Source organism: Cetorhinus maximus, chromosome 8 (genome assembly GCF_964194155.1).
Source record: "Cetorhinus maximus chromosome 8, sCetMax3.hap1.1, whole genome shotgun sequence".
Lineage (NCBI taxonomy): Eukaryota > Metazoa > Chordata > Chondrichthyes > Lamniformes > Cetorhinidae > Cetorhinus > Cetorhinus maximus.
In genome coordinates, this window is record NC_135886.1 from 96,492,651 (window position 1) to 96,514,244 (window position 21,594).

Here is a 21,594-nt window from a genome sequence, read left to right on the forward strand (position 1 = left end):
TCTTAATCTATAGTTAAAACCTGAAAAGGACTTCCCAGAACTTAGCACATGAACCTAATTTACTACTCACACGGTCTCCGTCTCACTCTGGTAAAGTCGCCTATCTCCTCATGTGTCCCTTACTGCATTAATGCTGCATATTATCAATACACAAATCAGCCAGAAAGTTAATCGATATCCCATGAGTTGCGAATCTCCAGGATTGGCTGGCTGGTTTATGCCACTTTCCATTTGCCTTGCACAACTAGCATCTTATCCTTAACCTTCTGGGTATTTGCAAGGACTCGCTGAATTTGCATATTAGTTGATCATTAAACTCACCACAGAAAGTTACGGCACATAATTAATAGCATAAGTATTTTTTGAAGGACATAATTGTTAATGCAATGCCAATTAATCTCTTCAGCATAAACAGAGAACCATCTACACTATTGGGTCTCATTCTTTCATGTAGTAAATTATTCTAAATGAAATTCTTTCTTACTTTTCCTTTCTGTCTCTTTTGTTTCGCTTTCTCTATCTCTCTCTCTTAGCCTGATCTTTCCTTCTCTCTCTTTGATGAGAATTTTAACCTTGAGGAGCATGTAGCTCTGGATGAGTGTGAGGGGAAAAGTAGCTGGGAAAATGCACGCATGCCTATATTTCAACTGACTTTCAAATTTAACAGTGCACCCATGGGTTTCTTGTTCTCACTAAAACTTGCCAGTAAAAGCAAGGTGAGGACAAAGTGTCAATTGTGGGAGCTGAATCAATCGCAAGGAAGTACTGCGAGAAATACTCTACACTGACAGTTCTTTTTTACCGACTGATGGGTTTGTTTACAATGCTTTTGCTGAGAGTTGTTTTCTACATTGTGGAGGTTTTCTGATCACATCAGGAAGGGTGGTGCTTTAGTCACCTTGGGACCTTGGGATGGGGATGAATATGACCAACAGCAGCAGCAATCTGCTGTTCAGGACCTATAGGTGTGTAACATGAGATTCAAACACACAGACTGCACAAAGGTTATAAAACAGGGATCCTTTGTCCAACTGGCATAAAACCATTAAAAACATTAATGGTAAAGCTTAAATTAAATGAACAAATTATTTACAATGGACATTCACGGATGCTCCAGATCCACCTGGATGCCATTGAGAGCTTAACTCCTGATCTCTGATCAGCTGGATAGAGCTGATGGAATTGGTGGAGTTCGTACTGCTAACTCCCTGTGACCAAGTGAACCCGATTTCCTAGATACAAATTGGGTCTTCCTCTCCTCGTGGCCTCTCAAACTCAGAGATGCTGTCCAAGTGGTCTACCTAGGTCTCCAATAGCTGTTCTCCCAGTCCGCTGCCACTTCACGACTCTCTAGACACCATCAGGGGTCTTATGGTCTGCCCTATTAATGGCCTCAGCTCCTCAACTAGCGACTCACCAGCCATGAACTGTTGGTCCAGCTCCTTGCTGTAGCCCTGCTCTTTCTCTCTCTCACTCTCTCTCTCTCCATGCAGCTTCTGGTCCATCCTTCTTCTTTAGCTCTTGCTCTTGGCTCAAGTTCACCCCACTCTCTTCAGCCCACGTTCCAGAATCCAACTCTTTCCGAGGTCTTCGGCTCTTGTTCCAACGGGAGCCCTGAGGGCTGACCAAATTCCCTGCATGCCGTACTCCCAGGCTGATGACCTTCACTGGCCAGGATCTAGTGGCCCGCAGGGAATGCCCTGCAGTGGGTGGGCAGCCTCCAGCCCTGCTCCGAAGTTGGAAGCCGAAAGTATGGACGCCGAGGGCTCGCCCACCTGCCCCGCTACAGCTGGTGAGCAAAAAGGGGGGCAGCAATGAGGGGAGCAGCACAGGAGTAGCTCGCTGGAGGCACTGCGTGTGACACAGGGTCTACAGACAGAGGCTGAGTTTTCATGTCAGAATAGCAGTGTTTCAGGAGCCTCAAGTTAGCATGTTAGGTTTTTACAGACACCTAGACCTGGCTATCACACTTTACCAGTAACTGTCAAAGTCACCACCAGCCCCAACCTTTTAGCCTCTGGATTCTTCCAGCGCTCTGATGGAGACATATCCAGAATCTCCCAGTCAGCAGCTCATAAATGCATTGGATCGGTCACTGATGTTTTGTTTGGCAAGGCCAGTAATTATGTCACCATCGCCTGCAAAGATGGCAGTCAGAATTAGTGCCGTTCAGGTTTGCATCTCTAGCTGGCTTCTCACAGGACCCCCAATTAATGCAAGGTTCCCTTAAGCTTGTACCAGGGCCAATGTCACAAGCATATCCAATGCCACTCTTTCCAGCATCGACTCCCTGCCATCTCTTCACCCCCAACAGATCACTGACACAAACCAGTCCTGCAAAAAACCAGCCACCCCTTGCATATCCTCTCCATTGGTCCTTGTCAATTAGTACCATCCCATTCATTGTCAAGCAACTTAAAAGATGACTAGCAACCCAGTGGGCAACACGGGTAAGTGGTGCAAAAAACTAAAATTCATGTGCTTTAACTGAACCACCAAACTTGTGATCTACAAAGCTTTCCTCTCCTTTTCCTTAATGTTTCGATATGGTGCCACCCCTGTACCTTAAGCAGGGATAGAGATAGGTTGCTCAGAACCAGGTTCTGACTTCTGAGAATCTCTTAGCCAAAGACATTTGGGTTTTTAAGCTCAGTAGGGCCCCACCAAAAATTTTCACCTGCACCTTTATAGGGGTAGAATTGGCCTTTGGGAATCTAGGCAGCATGTCAGTTACTGACCTGGGGGTTGGGGGTGGTTGGGACAATGGGTGAAAATTGAAAACACTTTGGGTGGAGTCCATACTTGCGCAATCACTTTCACCCTTCATCCCTGTCATAGCTCAGCCACATCTCACTGATGCCATTGTGCTGTGGAATGTTATGATGCAGATACTTGTGGCACTGTAAGACTAAGGCTAAGATAACTGTCATGCTATTGAAGGTGGCAAACCATGTTCCCATTCGCATAAGGAGATCTTAGGACAGGTGAACAAAATTTTGGTCAAAGAGAGGTTCTAAACAGCATTTAAAAGAGAAGAGGTAGAGACATGTAGATATTTAAGAAGGAAATTACTTAGCTTAGGGCCTCAGTAGCTGAAAGCACAGCCACATATGTGAGGGCAAAGAAAATTGGGCATACGCAGAGGCTAAAAGTGGAGGAAAGCAAAGTTCTTGGAGCTATCAGTGTTCTAGCATGTATAGTTTAATACACAGGTGATGTAAATTTTGTATGTGCATTGCATTTTATACTGTGTGTGAACCATAAATGTTAGCAAGATATAGTTGCAGTATTTCAGTAGTTCTGTTAATATACATTGGCTTTGCATGTATTGCCCATTGACAGTATAACACGTCAGTTAGTAGTCATCTATATTTCTTTGAGTGAATACTCCATAATCTTTCTTACATCGACAAAATCTTTTGTACTAACTCGAATGCATTACTTCATTATTTACAACAATGGGAGGGGCTTAACTTGAAGAACTTGGACTTCAATATTTATTGCCAAGAGTTACACTTAACAGAATTGGATGAGTTATGAGAAAGGAAGCTGTAAAGTAATAAAAGGATTTCTTGTACGAGAGCAGGGAGCTCTCCTGTTGCCTGGCAAAATTCCCCCTCAACCAAAAACATATTTTCCGATCATTCACTCATCTCCCTTTTGTGAGAGTTTATGGTGTGCGTGATGGCTGCCTTGTTTTCAACAATGATGGCATTTATTCAAAAAATAGTAATTTATTGACTGCAAAGTGGTTTGGGATACCTGAGGAGATGAAATATGTATAAATAAACAAAAGTCTTTCTTAATAAAATAAAACTATAGACATGTGAAGAGCTGAAAACAAGAGTACCATGTCTCAATATGCCATTCTGCTGTTTGCCTTTTTATTTTGCTTCTTTTGAAGTTTCTATGATTGCCTTCACTTTGGTCCTTCAGGAGAAATAGTTCGTCCCACTCCTGGGTGCTCTGGTCTGATAACTGATTTATGTCACTTCTGACCTTAGCTATTTCCCTCAAAAGGAGGTTTAGTTTTATCCCCTTCTTCAGGGCTAGTGGATAGGCTGCCTGTTTCCAGCAATTTCTGTACTCATTTTGGCACTCCTGTGTCTGCAGGGATTTTTAAAATTTCCTCCAAGTTCTGGCCATTTATCCTCATGTGGTTTTTCCTCCAATGCCTTTCTACCATTTTACCTATTTAAACACTCTTTTGACCTATTAATGTCTTTCTATTGCCTTCCTTCGTATCATCTAATAGTTACCTATTTTTGACTTCTCTGTGATTGGAGGATCTGCTGTTTCCTTTCTTCTTTACTTATTTTCAGCTTCTCTAAGTTATATGCATATCTTTCAGTCTTTCTGGCCTGATGAAGGATCTTACACCCAGAAAGTTAGCCCATCTTTCCCCACACTCCTGATTGGTACACCAGCATTTTCCATGTTTTTTTCAAGACTTCTCAGTTTGGAAAGATTGAAACTACAAATGACAACTTGCACTATTGGTAGACAGACACAGAGCATGTTTGTAGAATATTCCTCTCTCTGATGCTTTAATACAGTGCTTAGCCTATTTATTAGGGTTTGTAATGGCTGGCAGAGAGAGGAATGTCAGACAAAAAGGCAGAGACTCTGTCCAGTGATAGAGCAAGCAGTAATTTCAAAGTTTAAATTAACTTTTCGTGGTTATGTGTCCTGCTAAAGTTCTCTTTGACAATGAAAATACAAAATAAAGTGTTGAGACAACTATTGCACCCTGCTTCCCACCCCACCGCTATTTTAAATTCTAAGGTTTTAGGAGACTTCAGCAATGGGCAGTTGAGCGCCTCATAAATACACAAAGGTCAGCGTTGTAATATGCGATTCAGGTCCCAATCCTTTTTAACCAGAACTGCCAGTGAAAAATGATGGCCAACAGGATAAAGGCAAGAAGAAGCATAGAAAAGTTAGTAAAATCTCAATTTTTTTATGGTTTTCCTGTGGGCCAAAAGAAGCAGAAGAAACTCCTCCCTCTCCTACTCCATCTTATTGTTTAAAGTCATCCGGGTATCATTTCCTTGAGACCCCCCTCCAACCACCCCACTTCAACAGTAGCCCCCCACAACTGTCACATGAAATCCTACTCCCACCCACTGGCCAGATAAGGATTGCCACCAGGATCAGGTGGGAATCCAACCTGGGACACTGAAAAGAGGCCCTGGAATTAAACATGTTCCCAACATATAACCTGGCCTTAAATATCTGAATCTGTATTGTCTCATTGAAGTTGCACATGCATTAATATGGGGGTAAAACCTGAGTACTTCAATTGGCCTGACATACAGACATTGCTCTATAATTATATAAACTGTACAATAGAGGCCTGGATATTGTTCAGATAACCATATCATAGTACAACCTATGTTTAGTCTATAATATGTATTTAATAGTTAACAGTTGGTCTTATTGTGTTTAAGTTATATTCATTTATTCAATTATATTTTATTTTGTAATTCAGTATATTGGGCCAAAATCCATTTGTAAATGTGTGTTGCTGAATGGAAATCCTGTAAAAACATTAAAAATCCTAATAATCAAACTCCTTGTCCACTTTCTAGGAAAAAAGTTGCTTTTCCTCTTTTGCTTTCACATATTCTGCACTGTGTATTCAGGTCTTTTGTTACCAGATAAATTATCATTAAGAAAATTTGAAAAAGTTTCCAATACAGGTCGGAACATAGATAAGAATTGTATGTATCAGTAAACGTTTGTGAACTCTTCCTGTTTAAGCAGTGATAACAAGAGATGTAGAGCATTCATCACCTTCCATGAAGGTTCTGACGTCTGATCCTGTCACTAACATCAATTACTGAGAGGATTGGAGCGAAAGCAAGTGGCAAAGGGTGACATGACAAAGTAGCCATTGGAAGAAGATTGATTGGCACCAAAGAGTTTAAAACTGCACTCGGAGGAGCTGAGAGACAGCAGAGACATCATGTACATCTGGACGGTCATCTGTGCTGTGGCTTTACTGTCAACAGCCAGTCGATTGAAAGCTCTTCCAGTCTTTCCTGAGAACTCGAGGATACAAGAAGGTAAGTGGAACATCTACAGTACCATTAGTGTAGAAGATAAATTTAATATTTGCAAACCTTTTTTTGTGCATCTGTTATGTCCTGTGAATCCTGTGATTCATGTCCATAGGAAACTAGGATGAGATTGGCTAAACTCAGGACACCAACATCTACCTAGCAAAGAATTGAGCTTCATCCAATGTCTATAGGCTGAATGGGAGCCCAAGCCTTGGAAATGGCCACACAGTGGAAATGAAGTATGTCAAATTTATATCATCTCTTCAAATGTTATAAATTTGACATACTTCATTTGAGTGACTGGTGTCAGATAATGTCACAACAGATCTAATGATTTAAGTACTGGAAATTGTAGTTCAGTGAGAAGATAGACTTTTATAAAACAAATGGAAGAAATCATCAACAGACCAAGGTTAAAATGTGCCTCTTATAAGGGAAAGCAGCATCAAAACAAATTGTCTTTCCCCAGTAATTACCTGTGAGGCACCACACTCTAAAAAACATTTTAAAAATCATACTGCACAGGAGGCCTTTCAGCTCATCATGTTTGTGCTAGCTCTTTGAGAGTGCTATTCAATTAGTCCCAATTCCCTGATCTTTCCTCATAGCCCTTTAATTTTTCCCATTTCAAGTATTTATCCAATTCCCTTTTGAAAGTTACGGTGGGATCTGCTTCCACCCACACAGGCAATGCATTCCAGAGTGTAACAACTTGCTGCATAAAAAAAAGTGTTTCCTCATCTCCCCCTATATGGTTATTTTGCCAATTACCTTGAACCTGTGTCCTCTGCTTACCGGCTCTCACACAGAATCAGTTCATCCCTATGTAACCTATTCAAACTTCTCAAAATTTTGAACATCTTTATTAAATCTCTCCTTAACTTTCACTGCTTTAAAGAGAATAATTCCAATGTCTCGAATTTCTCCACATAACTGAATTCGCTCTTTCCTGGTGCCATTCTAAATGTCGTGTCGCCCTCAAACATTTTGTTCATTATTTTAGGATGATTATTCTTGAACCTCGCAGACATTCATGATGTCTTCTGTCCCTCTGCTAACTATAAGTTAGATGTAAAAAATGTGCATTGGTTGTACTGTAGGAGAATTAACTCATATAAATAATTATATTTCTTACACTTGCACACTCTTGGTAGAGATGTTGGAATTTTCAAATCACCTTTCACGCTGACACCACTTTCACACACCAATTGTTTACCCCACAAGTCATGAAACCATATCTGCTATCTTTGATAGATCTAATCACCAGATACGCTTAGAAGGACATATTCTGTGATAGACCTGTTCATTCCTTTTCTGAATCATTTGAAAGCTGATTTTGTCCTTCAAATTACCTTTTATTTTACATAATGTTGTCTGACAGAATCTGTGAAGTTCCAGGGTGGTGCTAAGAGGAACTGAGGTGATGTGCACAGAACATTGCTCAGCTCACAATTAGGGATATACTGAACAGTTCTAAATCTGCTCTTTGATTTATAGTGTAAAAGTCCTCAAAGGTTTAATATTCTAAATGTATGACTGCTAATCTTCTTCAATACAAGTTAAGCAACACAGCATAATCAGCAAACTGATATCGGAGCACTGCTGATAAATTTAGTGATTTACGCTTCTGGATTGTATTTTCATCTTCATCAATGAGGAGTGGATGCGATGATAAAATAGATTCTGTCACTTCATACTTGTGTCTCAACTTTTTAATGGAGCTAACAGATCAGTGGTGCTGCCCCAATGACCAGCTTCAGGAAGGTAAGACAATCTGTAGTACTGAGGGGGCTCTGCACTGCCTGAGGTACCATTTTTCAGATGAGACTTTCAACAGAACCCCTCTCCCCTAGTCTGCCTCTTGGATGGATGTAAGTGTTCTCGTGGCACGATTGGAAAAAGAGCAGGCTAGTCCTCCCTGATGTCTAAGCCAATACCAACCCCTCAACGAACGTTACCTTAACAGATTATCTAATAATTTCTCTCATAACTTTGTGTTGGACTTTGCTGTATGAAAATTGGCTGCTCTGTTTAACTTCATTACAACAATGATTAAACTTCAAAAGTAAATCATTGCCTCTGAAACACTTGGGATATGCTGAGGTCATGAAAGACGCTAGATAAATGACCATCTTTTCTATTACAAAATAGAATGTATTGCTGAAAAAAGATACATTTTTTGTCAAAGCTTTTTCTTCTGCACTCATCAGGACAATTCGCAAGAAAATACCGATGTCGGGAGAAACAACAAATTTATACTGTATGAGAAAGGAGTGCTGATTGTTTGGCAAGTGGATTCTGATTGGTAGAGACGTTTCCATGGAAAATGCACCAGTGGGATGCATAATTATTCTGCGAAAGTGCAGCTGCATCTAAATTTAAAATACCCCTATAAGGCCACGCAACACACTTGCTGTGCCTTCCTCAGTCAATTAGTTGACTTCAGGTTAAGTGTTGATCATGGTCCCTTCCTTTCTCATACACTTCTTAAAAAGGGTGATGCCTGAAGTCAATTAGAAGGTATTTTCTGTTGATGTGAAAGTATCTGTGTGTATTGGAAATGACTGACACTTTTTCTTATCTGAGATTGCGGTTGAGATGGTGTTATTTCTGTTATCTGAGAATACTTGATACTGGCACTAGCCACTTGAAGTTAATAAGTATTGTCTCGCTTTGAGCAACATAAATCTTTGTCAACATCCATCACGTTTAACACACAAAAAAGAAGGAAGAGATCTCTTGACATTAAGCATTTCTCTCATCGTATTATGCAACTCAAAGGAAATGATGTGATTTTCATATTAATTTTCAAGCCTGTTGCTTTTCACTTTTAATTCCCCCTTGTCTTCTCCATCACAAAGACAGTGAGCAGAATTTTGGAACCGCACCAGAGACAGGAATGGAGATGGATGGGCCCGGAATTTCCAGGTGTTAGTCAGCAAGCTGGTTTCCTGCCACAGTCCTGCCTCCAGACCATTTTTAAGGAGCCCATTTCAGGGTGAAGTGGCTACCTCAAATGGCCGATAGCCAACTGGGGCCATTAAGCTATTAGGGTCCCTTTCCCATGCTGACTGGAAATCTCCCATCAGCAGGTGGACCTCCTGTGGTGGCTGAAACATGGTTTGTGAGAGGAGCTGGTCTACCACCCCAGCCCAGGAGTCTAGCGCTCCTGAGGAACTTAAACTCCACCCCCAATTCATCTGATGCAGAAAAATGGCCGTAGTTGTGGGTGCAGGCTGGCCTGTGAAGGGACTCCCCCTCAACGATGGTGGTCAGGCAGCTGTAAATGGTTTTAATTTCAAGTATTTTAAGAGAGAGGTGTCCTCTCTCTCCCTTACGTTCATCGGCAGGCTGCAGCTTTCTCACTGCTAGGGAACCTCCTATTAGCCATCCAGCATTGGGAGCCCACCTGTCATCCTTAATTAGGTGTGCAGCATGCCCTCTGGCCACTAATTGGTCAATCCACACCCACACTGTACGGGATTGGCATTTGGAAATGATCCCAAGGTCAGTGTTCTGACCCCAAAACAAAAATCCTGCCCAGTGACTCTTCTGTGATGTGATCCCAAGGGTGCACATAGCTCCATACTACCTGGCCCGCGTGTTAATTTAGGGCCTGTATCATAGTGCAGGCCATCGCAGTCTTCTTTCATCTGATCTAGGTCCGATATTTACAGCCATACATTTTCAGCAAGGTTCATTGTAGTGCAACGAGTGCGAATGCCAGATTATCTATCCCTCTCAAGCCAGAAGATGCTGACAGTAATTGTTACACCCCTTACAGAGCCCAGTTAAATCACTATAGCTTGAAGCTCGGAATCTTTATGGTTGTCAGGCTCAAGAAAGAATGGTGCCTTTCTGGAGATGGTTATTCACAACTTGAGGGGATGTATGAAAGAGAATGATTGACCACTGGCCACTCAAAAAGGACCAGTCAGGTAGTGCAGGAGTTCCCTGAGTGCATCTCGCTCACCAACCGGTATTCAGTCCTGAACTGATGAGAGTGATGGTTCCTCTAGGGAATGCAGCCAGAGCCATGTCTATGGCATCACAGATAGCTCATCTGTGCTGGGGGATTCTATTGTTGGGGGAATTGACAGGTGTTGCTGCATCTCCTTGGTGCCAGGGTCCAGGATGTTACTGAGTGGCTGTTGATCATTCTGAGGGGGAAAGGTGACAACCAGAGGTCATGGTCCATATTGATCCAAAGACATAGGTGGAAAGAGGGATGAGGCCCCGCAGATAGATTTTAAGCAGCTAGAAAAGAGACGAAGAAGCAGGCGCTTAAAGGTCGCAATCTCTCAATTACTTCTGGTGCCAGGTGTCAGAGCTGATGAATATTTGGACCGGTCCTGGGGAGGTGAGATGTGTCCTCACAAGGTGATTTACTAGTGCTGTGGTAGAGGATTTAAACTAACTTGGCAGGGGAATGAGAACTAGTATTAGAAAGGATAAATAAGGCGCACAAAGGATTGGGAGAAGCAGATAACACTAGAGTAAAAAACTAATAATAATAATAAGGAAATAGAATAAATTCTAAATTTGGTTTACAGCACATTTATGTAAATGCACAAAGTGTGTTGAATAAGTTTGGTGAGCTGTAGGTACAAATAGCCACTTGGACAAATTTTGATGTGGCAAAAACAGAGACTTAGCTCAAAAATGGACATGACTGAGGACTAAATATTCCTGGATCTAATGTGTTTGGGAAAATTAGGGAAGGAAAGAAAGGACAAGGGTTGACAGTATTGATTAAGGGGAATATTATAGTGCTGGAGAGAGAGAATGTCCGGGAGGGGTCAAGAGCTGAACATAATTGACTACAGTTAAGAAACAAATAGGTACTATTACATTGCTGGGTGTATTCTTTAGGCCACTAACTAATGAGAAAGTTATAGAGGACAAAATTTGCAGGGAAATTACAGAGAATTGCAAGAACAATAAAGTAATAGACTTCAATTATCCTAATATAGATGGGCTAGAAACAATGTAAAGGGCAGAAAGAGACAAGAGTTTCTCAAATGTGTTAAGGAGAATTTCTTGACCAGTATGTTTCCGACCCAATGAGGAAGGAGGCATTGCTGGATCTGGTTCTGGCGAATAAGGTGGGTCAAGAGAATTAAGTTGGGGAACATTTAGGGAACAGTGATCATAGTGTCATACGGTTTAGATTAACTATGGAAACTGTCAAGGAGCAATCTAGAGCAAGAATACTTAATTGGAGGAGGGCCAGTTTCATTGGGTTGAGAACAGACCTGTTCCAGATAAATTGGAATCAAAGATTGGCAGGCAAAACTATGAAGGAACAATAGTCTGGCTTAAGAGAAGATGGGTTCAGGTACAGTTGAGGTACATTCCAATGAGAAGAAAAGGTATGTCGAGCAAAGCCAGAGTTCCCTGAATGTAGAAAGAAATAGAAAGTAAGATGAAGCAAGAAAAGTGTGCATGTGTCCGATAATACAAGGGAGGACCAGGGTCAATATAGAAGGTTCAGAGGGGAAGTGAAAAGGAACTAATAAGAGAAAGTATGAGAAGAGACTGACAGTGAACATAGAAGGGAATCCAAATGTCTTCTATAGGCATAAAAATATTAAAAGTGTCGTAAGAGGAGGGGTGGGGCCATTCATGATGGCAAAGGGCTGCGGTGCTAAATGAGTACTGTGTATCTATCTCTAAGAAAGAAGACGCTGCTGGAATCAGGCTGAATGAGGAGGTTGTTGAGACACTTGATAGGCTAAAAGTTATGAAAGAGGAAGTAATAGAAAGCCTGGTTCTACTTAAAGCTAACAAGTCCCAGGACTGGATGGGATATATTTCAGAATGCTTAGGGTGGGGTGGAAGGGTGTAAGGGTGGAAATTTTTGCCATAATCTCCCAATCCTCCTTATGTAAAGTGTGGGATGTGTTGACAGAAAACTGGAGAATTGAAAATGTTCCACCCTTGATTAAAAAAGGGTGTGAAGATAAACCCAGCAACCAGAGGCCTATCAGTTTAACCTTGAGGTGGGAAAGCTTTTAGAAATGGTGAGGAGAGATAAAAGTAACACTTTTGGACACTTGGACAAGTCAGCACAGATTTGTTAAAGACAAATCATGTTTAACTGACTTCATTGAGTTTTTTTAAAGAAGTGCCAGAAAGGTTTGATGAAGGTAGTCTGGTTGATCTGGTATACATGAACTTACAAAAGGCATTTGATAAAGTGCCACACAACAGGCTTGCTAGCAAAGTTGAAATCTGTGGAATAAAAGAGACAATGTCAGCTTGGATGTGAAGTTGGCTGAGTGACAGGAAACGGGGAGTAGTAGTGAACCGTTGCTTTTCGGACTGGAGGAAGGTATACCGTGGCTTCCTCAGGGGTGAGTACTCGGACAACTGTTTCTCTAGACATTTATTAATGACTGATTTATTGGATGTACATGGTGCATTTTCAAAATTTGCAGATGATACAAAACCTGGAATTATTGTGAACTGTGAGGATGACAGTAATAGACTTCAAGAGGACATAGACAGGCTGGTGGAATGGATGGGCAACTAGCAGATTAAATTTAGTGCAGAGAAGTGTGAAGTGGTATATTTTGGTTGGATGAACAAGGAACGGCAAAATGAAATAAAGAGTACAATTCTAAATTGAATGCAGGCAAGGAAAGGTCTGGCGTATAGGTGCATAAATCATTGAAAGCAGCTAGGCAAGTTGAGATGGTGGTTAAAAAGCCATAGGTGATACTGGGCTTTATAAATAGAGACAAAGAGTACAAAAGTGAGGTAGTTATACCTTTATAAAACATTGGTTCAGCCTTAACTGAGGTATTGTGCCTAATTCTCAGCATTGCACTTTAAGAAGGATGTGAAGGCAAGATTTACAAGAGTGGCACCAGGGATGAGGAACATTAATTATGTGGATAAATTGCAAAAACAGAGGTTGTTCTCCTCAGTGAAGAGAAGGTTGAGAGAAGATTTGATAAACGTGTTCAAAATCATGAAAGATCTTGACAGAGTAAATGGAGAGAAACTGTTCCCATTGGGCAGAAGGTTGAGAACCAGAAGGCACAGATTTAAGGTGACTGACTAAAGACCCAAAGACAACATGAGGAAATACTTTATTATGCAGTGAGTATTTAGGATCTGGAATGCGCTGCTTGAGATTGTGATGGAGGCAGATGCAATTGTGACTTTCAAAGAGAATTGGACAAGCACCTGAAGAGAAAAACTTTGCCGTGTTATTGGGGACTAGTTAAACTGCTGTTACAGAGAGCCAGCATGGGGCAAATATGCTGCAACCATTCTGTAAAAGACAGCACCTCTGACAGTGCAGCACTGATGTGTCAGCAGCTGAGGTTTTTGTGTTTAAGTCCTGGAGCTGAGCTTGATCCACATCCTTCTGATTCAGGGACAAGGGCACTACCAACTGAGCCACAACATTCTTATTATGCATGTGACATCTGTGAGTCTTTCCATAGGAAATCTCACAAATTTCCATTCTGGCAAGTCTTGGGTACTGAGTGGGGGGTGTCTAACACACAGTTCATTTCCAAACCCTGATGATTCTAGAAATGCAGTGACATGAATACTCAACTAAAACCAGACAATGGACTTACATCAGGGAACAGCTTCCACCCCTCAAAGGTAAAGCTGCGACAAGCCTTGAAGGGAATAAAACTTCACATTAGTGAGCATTCAGCATGTCATTGAAAGATTATTTTAGTAGATGGACATTTTTTTGAAAGCTACATTTTAACAGCTCATTTTTAATGTATATATTCTATGAAGAAATAAGCAAAACAACCAATAATAACTTAGAGTTATAAAATGCCTTTAAACATGGTAAAATGACCCAAGCTGCTTCACAACATAATTTGATACTGAGCTACATAAGGAGATATGAGGGAAGATGAAGGAAAACTTGATCATAGCGATAAGTTTTAAAGGAGGAGAGAGATATCAAGAGACAGAGAGGGTTAAGGGTGGAAATCCAGCAGTTAGATTCTAGGCAGCTTAATGCATGGCCACCAGTGCTGGAGCAATTAAAATCAGTTTTTGGCAGTGTCCAAATCCCTCCATGGCCTCACCCCTCCGTATTTCTGTAACTTCTTCCAGGTCTACAACCCTCCAAAACAAAAACAAAAATACCTGGAAAAACTCAGCAGGTCTGTCAGCATCTGCGGAGAGAAATACAGTGAACGTTTCGAGTCCGAATGACTCTTCATCAGAACTAAGATAAGAACTACAACTCTCCAAGATGCTTGTGCTCCTCCAATTCCGTACTCTTGACATGCCCCATTTTAATTGCTGCACCATTAGTGATCAAACCTTCAGCTGCCAAGGCCCTAAACTCAGAATTCCCTCTCAATAATCCTCTGCCTCCCAACCTCTCTCTCCTCTTCCTTAAGATGCTCCTTAAAACCAACATCATTGACCAAGTTTTTGTTCATCTGCTGGAGTAAATATGTGGCTCAGTGTCAAATTTTGTTTGATCACACTTCTGTGAAGCACCTTGAGGCATTTTACTATGCTAAAGGCACTATATATAAGTAAATTGTTGTTGTTGGTGATGTTCTTTTCCCTTCTCTAAAGAAGTTATACATAACAAATAAACTACTAAAATGTAGCTTTAAAAACTTTTAATTTTTCAACAAGAATCATTCTGCAAGAGATAGGGTGGGATGAGGCCTGAAGAGACTTCAAAACAACTAATAAGGACAATTATAAACCAACAACTCGCTGTAAGGTTATCCATGCTAATTTGTGTGCAGCCAACAATGAGAGTAAGCAACGCCTGATTGGTTTCAACAGCCTTCAGCCCCACCCTCCAACTGATTTGATTGACAGCCTTCAGCCTCACCTGTCAACTGATTTGATTGATAGCCTTCAGCCCCACCCGCCAACTGATTTGATTGACAGCCTTCAGCCTCACCTGCCAACTGATTTGATTGACAGCCTTCAGCCTCACCTGCCAACTGATTTGATTGACAGCCTTCAGCCCCACCCACCAACTGATTTGACTGACAGCCTTCAGCCCCACCTGCCAATTGATTTGATTGACAGCCTTTAGTCAAATCTCCCAACCTGCTGAAAACAAATGAATTTTCCAATGAAACATTAACAAGTTGATATCTGGGTTGAAATGTTAAGTGTCAGCATGAAGCACTTGCTGAAAATAGAATTGCTAATAGCACTGGAAAGATGTGAAACTGTACAAAGAGGATGCAGCTAATGCAGTTGGCTAACTGTTAGACTCATTTTGCATTAATATTTGACAGAATTTGACCCCAGAATGGCTGAGGATGCAGTTGGGTTCCTGTCGAATGACATTTCCTCTGTTGGAGCTAGGAGAAAGGCTGACTTCTATTCTGCATTCCCAAAGCAAGAGGAGACAGTGCTCAATCTGGGAGGAGCTGGTCCACAGGAAGGTAAGAAATGCCTTCCTACCAATTCTGTATTGCGTGGTTCGGCCTTTTGACCTAATGGCACTTTCTGTTTCTTTCTTTTGCCAACTGCTCTTGCAGAAGTAAGTCTTGTTATTTAACAACGGCTGGAAACTGGTAAACAAAGTCAAGCACAGCTCACTATTGAGTATTTATGAATACCTAAATTAAACCCAAGACTGACTCGAGTTCTGCTCCTCTGTATAATTTTGGTAAAGTTATGATTTATTTTAGCTAATAAAACTCTTTTGTTTAGCACATCCTTTCCCCAATTAAGTCCCACCTCTATTATTTTTGGTGTTGACTTGTGCTGTGTGGTTGGCTGCCATGATTTCAGAATTGCTGATGATAAACCTTGCTTTGACAACCCTGAACTAATACATTGCTTTAATTGTTTGCAGATACTGTAGACTCACTTGGAGATAATGCCAACCTGGTAAGTGTTAGGATAGGTTCACTACCTTTTGTAAGTTGTTTTTTCCCCTTCTTATCCTGTTATCTTCTTGGTCAGTCCACTTGGCATTATTGGCCTGTGCAACAACTTGATTTTAAAATTCTCATGTTTGCATTCAGATCCCTATATGGGCTTGTCCCTCCCTATTTCTGTAACTCTTTCCAGCCCTACAACCTTCCAAGACTTCTGCAAACCTCAAATTATGACCTCTTGCACACCCCCTATTTTAATTGCCATAACATTGCTGTTTGTGCCTTCAGCTGTCTAGGACCTGAGCTCTGGACTTGCTTCTCTAAACCTCTTTATCTCTCTCTCCTCCTTTATATCATGCCTTAAGATCCGCAACTTAGTTCTACCTCTGTATTTGGTCACCTGTCCCAACATGTCATTTTGAGGCTTTGTGTCAAATTTTGCCTGATAATGCTGCTGTGAGGCACAGTGGGATCTCCCTTCAAATTCATCATCTGAAAAACCATGTGTTTGAAATTAACTCCTTTTAATATTGCCTCCTTCAGTTATGTGACCAATAGTATGTAATCAGCATTGCTTGCAATAAAAAAATGCTGCTTCTGGAATGACCAGTAGATGGTACTGTGGCACTGTTTCACTGACTGACTCGACACCGCTTGAACTTGGGGATCTGCTTAATCAGTTATTTACTGTCTACAGAAAGCCATAGTTTAAATGTCCAGAAAGATCAGGAGCTGAATCTGTTTGGGAAAGTGCATCAAAAGCAGATCAGCATGTGACTAAAGAAATATGACTGAGTGATTGAATAAAATAAAACAATGCATGTGGCAGCCATGGCTCAGTAGTCACAATGGGTAGGATTTTCCAGTCTCACTTGCCGCCGGGATCGTCCAGTCCCGCCGAAAGTCAATGGTCTATTGACGGGGCTGCCGAATCTCCCGCGATGGGTCTCACCACGTTGGGGCCGGAAAATCCCGGCTATTCTTGTCCCTGAACCAGCAGGTTGTTGGTTGGGTCAAGCCCCACATCAGAGCACACAGTGTAGGGTGGCACTTCAGTGCATTAATCAGAAAGTGCTGCTCTGTCAGAGGTGCTGACTTGCGGATGGGATGTTAAACTGAGGCCCTGTCTGCCTTCATCAGTTTGGCATGTCGGTAGATGTTCATTTGTTATTATCTGATCAAAATATAATGAAGACCCTTAACCTATTTCCCAGGATTCTCAACCTATCTAATCATAAGAATATACAAATTAGGAGCAGGAGTAGGCCACTTGGCCCCCTCAAGCCTGTTCCACCATTCAATAAGGTCATGGCTGATCTGATTGTAATCTCAATCTCACATTCCCCCCTACCCCCGATAACCTTTCATCTCCTTACTTATTAAGAATTTATCTAGCTCTGCCTTAAAAATTTTCAAAGATTCTGCTTCCACCGCCTTTTGAGGAAGCGAGTTCCAAAGACTCACTACCCTCTTAGAGAAATAATTTCTCCTCATCTCTGTCTTAAATGGGTAACCCCTTATTTTTAAACTGTGAACCCTTTTCTAGGTTCTCCCACAAAAGGAAACATCTTTTTCAAATTCACCTTTTCCCTCAGTATCTTATATGTTTCAATCATTGTCTGTTTAGCTGAATGTTTATCTCAGCTAGATGACTCGAGTTTCAGACCCACTTTAGGAATTGAACATTTCATGCAAGCTGATGCTTCGGTGCAGTGTTTGGAGAAGGTGCAGTATTTTTAATTCGATGCTATGCATAAATTGGCTTTGCACATCACTAAATATTAACAGCGATTGCAATCCAAAATGCGTTTAATAGGTGAGGAATGCTTTGAGACAACCTGAAGATGTGATAAGGCACAATTAAAATACAAATTCCTGCTTTTTTTACTGTGCATTGTCAGTCATCAGTGCGAACACACTGTGACGTAATTATCTAGACCTCGATAAACACAAATAAATAGTTTAATGTGGGACTCATACCAATTGTGCTGATGGAACACTTCATCACTTTGGCAAGCATGTTGGAAATATAAATTTTAAAAATATAAAATATAAATATCACTCTCAATACACTGCATAAATCTGTTACTGAGTTGTATTTTATTTCTTTATCTCACTGACAATGTTGTTTTATTGTTTTTGTCGCACCTTCCTCATGCAGGTTGATAACATGATGGCTCTATTGTTGAAGCTTACTGATGCTCAAAATCTCCAACAACGTAGATACACAAAATCTGCTCCAGCTGCTCTGAAGTCCAGTAAGAGAGGTAAGGCTCTGAGCAATCAGAAGCAACTGCCAGGTTCTCCCAGGCCGTGCCTCAAAAACTTCGGAGTTCACTGAATTCATGAGAAAGCCTACCATTTGCTTTAAGCTTTCTCCAGCGACCTCATTGTCTCGCCACTCCCAACCTCAGCTTCTTCCTTCAAGCCCCCAAGATCTCTGCATTCTTCCATTTCTGGCCTCTTGTGCGTCCCTGATTTTCTTCACTCCAACATAGGTGGCCGTGGCCTCAGCTGTGAAGGCTCTAAACTCTGGAATTCCCTTCCTAATCCTTTTCGACTTTCTACCTCTCTCCTCCTTTACAACACTCCTTAAAATCTACCACTTTGGCCAAGTTTTTGATCATCCACTATAATACCTTCTTAGGTGGTTCAGTGTCAAATTTTGATGAAAATGCCCTTGGGACATTTTACTATGTCAAAGGTGCTATATAAACGTAAGGTGCTAGTGACCACGGATTTTTACTGATCTCAGTGTTCAAATATATCAAGTATCACCTGCCCTTTTAATCATTCATTTTGCTGAATATTATAAAAAGAATGTGGGGACCTTGGAGAAGGAGCAAAAAAGAATGCAAGGATGAGACCAGAACTGAGAAATTGTAACTATCAAGGAGGACTGAACGAGCTGGGGTTCATTTCTTTAGAAAAGGGAAGACTGAGGGGTGAATTGATAGAAAATTGAAAATTCTGAGGGTGCCTGGTAGGGCAGACGTAGGCCAGGATTTTGAGCTCGGAGTGCAGGCGCGCACCAGACACGCATGAGTGTGAAATAGCGCACGGGAGTTGGCAGTGCACCTGGCGACAATTAAGAGGGCTACTAAGCCCATTAATCAATTAATTAAATACAATTTTTCCCTGCCCGTCCAAACTTATGGTTGGCAGGCGGCAAATAGGCCAAGCGGCCTTTGGATTTTTGAGGAAACCTCACCCACAGGCAGGATGAGGTTTCCGATGTTAGTTAAAAATAAAAAAAAACATTTTTAGAACTCATTTTCAACATGTCCCTGCTCAGGTGACAGAGTCACCTTTTTTTGAAAACTGTATTTTTAATGTGAAAAGTCTTCAACTCCCTGAGGCAGCTCTGTGCCTTCAGGGAGGTTTCACTGAGCACACCTGCGCGCATGCACTGACTGCCGCTCTCACCCTCCTCCCCCCCTACCACAACCTCCACCCCCCAGCCACCACCCACCCAGGCAGCACTCAATGTTTCAGCGTGCGATTCACGCTGGCTGGCCGTTAATTGGCCAGTCAGCGTGAAATTGCGGCTGGAGCCCAATCACAAGTGGCGGACCGTTGCGTGGCTGCTCCCAGGCCCACCCACTGCGCCCACCCGACATGGGGAAAATCCTCCCCATAGAGGAAATGTTTCCACTTGTGGCCAAGGCCAGAACTCAGGTTTGTAAATAGAAGACAGTCATTAATATATCTAACAGGGAATTCAGGAGAAATTTATTAACCCAGGAAGTGAATAGGATGTGGAACCTGCTACCATGAAGTGTAATTGGGATAAATAGTATAGATGCATTTATGTGGAAGCTAGATAAATGTATGAGGGAGAAAGGATTAGAAGGTTGCGCTGATCGGATTAGATGAAGGAGGTTGGGAGGAAGCTTGTGTGCAGCATAAACTCTGGTATAGACTTGTTGGGCCAAATGGCTTGTTTCTGTGCTGTAATTTCCACCTAAATCTGTGTAACCAGCTATGAATGATGGTAATCCAAAACTGTTTACTATTATAAAGTATAACCTGCTAAATTCTATCTGTTAATATGTGAAGGGCTAGATTTCCACCATACTTCTGTGTTTAGTTAAAAATTGGTAAGGTAGCCTGGCATTAATGTGGTTAAATAGGTTTAACTATTTGCCATTCTCAGTAATTTTACACAGCACCAATAAATAAATATTGCTATTATTATTTTTTAGTCGTCAGACTCCAATGCTCTTTAGTGTTAGCAACCTTCAGTGTCAGCAATACTTTTCTATCACATAACACTCCACTGCACTTCTTCCAATTACTCCAACCAGAGCCAATCTGTTGCCTGATTTCCATTTCCATACTTCCATCTTCTGCCACCACTGACCCCAGGCACTTGAAACTATTCATTTTCTCCAAGTCTTCATTCGTAATATTTACACCTTCACTCTGAACCTCTTCCCTAGGCTTAAGCTGGCAGTCCATATACTGGAGAGAGACCCAAGCCAAGTGGCCAGCATGACAGGTTTCCCCTCTCAGGTTGGTCATGGGCAGGGGGTGTCCCTACTTAACTGGCCCCCTGGGTCCATAAGAGGGCCCTCCCAAGGTGTAACTACCTCCCAGATTGTCTTTCCTCCATGGCCTCTCAAACCCTGGCCCCCACCCTCTCACCGACACCCCCTCATTGACTCCCTCAAACACTTACAAAGTTCTGATCCATCGCAGCTCACTTCCTAATGCAGTAAGGCATTAATTAGGCTCCCATGAAGAGAAAGAACTTTATGTGGATATTTGCATTTTAGATTTTTTTGATACTATTTGGATTTGTATATAAGCAGGCGTAAGTGTGAATTCAAGTAGTCAAGGCAGAACAGGCTCAATGAGCTTAATGGCCCCATCCTGTTTCTTTCTTCCTAAGTCAGAGTCACTGCTGTGATCAATAGGTGACTGTGCTGTCTCTCTTTTCTCCCTCAGCCTGTTTCTGGAAGTATTGTGTCACCGACTGACTGACAGACTCAACACCTTAACATCCAACCGCTTGGCAGTCTGCTCTACACAATGCTAGAACCAATCTCTCAATAAAATTCCTATCAAGCAGGCCCTGCCTCATCCAATGAGAAGCTGCAGCCCAGAGGATGTGTAAATACTTTTGTAGTTAAACATCTATAACACAATGTGAATAAACAACACTTTTGTACTGACATCAGCTTTTTTTCTCATTGTGAATCGGAGGGTGTATCTCACCTAAGATTGCAAAGTTGTGACTTGTTTGCCAATCTCAACTAGAGAACATCCAGAGTCAATGAAATGGTCATAAAATAAAAGTGGCAACAAAGGACTAGCATTTAGTTTTTGGGAATTGTTTGACTCGTGTTATGTGGATAGCTTAAGAGTGCTTGGGTGCTACAATGGGTTAATGCAATGTTCTTTCAAAGGGATATGGGTTTAAATACAATCCTGGATAAGGGAATGAAAGCTTCATCTATGAGAAATGAATTAGAGGCCATCTGAATTCAGTTAATTGTGTGTGTGGCTCTGTGACTTTGAATTTGCTTGGCTTTAATGTACACAAAAGTAACAATCTCACTGAGATAGCCCTCAGGGGTAGCTGATGTGGGCAATGGAAATGTCACACAAATGCACTAGGGAATGAGGTTTGGAGCATTGTTTCAATGGAGTAAAGGAGCTGGAAATGCTAGCCTCTG

At 41.6% G+C, this 21,594-nt stretch overlaps 1 protein-coding gene across 1 annotated transcript; it reads left to right on the plus strand.

Annotated features, from left to right (window-relative positions):
* The first annotated feature begins 4,608 nt into the window (after positions 1-4,608).
* Positions 4,609-21,091, plus strand: urp1 (urotensin-related peptide 1). The gene is made up of 5 exons (XM_078546250.1): positions 4,609-6,068; positions 15,323-15,472; positions 15,889-15,923; positions 18,075-18,180; positions 20,864-21,091. Exons 1-5 carry the CDS (start codon positions 5,969-5,971, stop codon positions 20,893-20,895), a joined length of 423 nt encoding a protein of 140 aa, XP_078402376.1. The 5' UTR covers positions 4,609-5,968; the 3' UTR covers positions 20,896-21,091.
* The last annotated feature ends 503 nt before the right edge of the window (positions 21,092-21,594 follow it).

Coding starts and splice junctions, on each gene's coding strand:
- urp1 (XM_078546250.1), top strand. CDS start 5,969: ATGTACATCTGGACGGTCATCTGTGCTGTGGCTTTACTGTCAACAGCC. Junction 15,924..18,074: donor TTGGAGATAATGCCAACCTG/GTAAGTGTTAGG, acceptor TTCCTCATGCAG/GTTGATAACATGATGGCTCT. Junction 18,181..20,863: donor TCTGAAGTCCAGTAAGAGAG/GTAAGGCTCTGA, acceptor TTTCTCCCTCAG/CCTGTTTCTGGAAGTATTGT.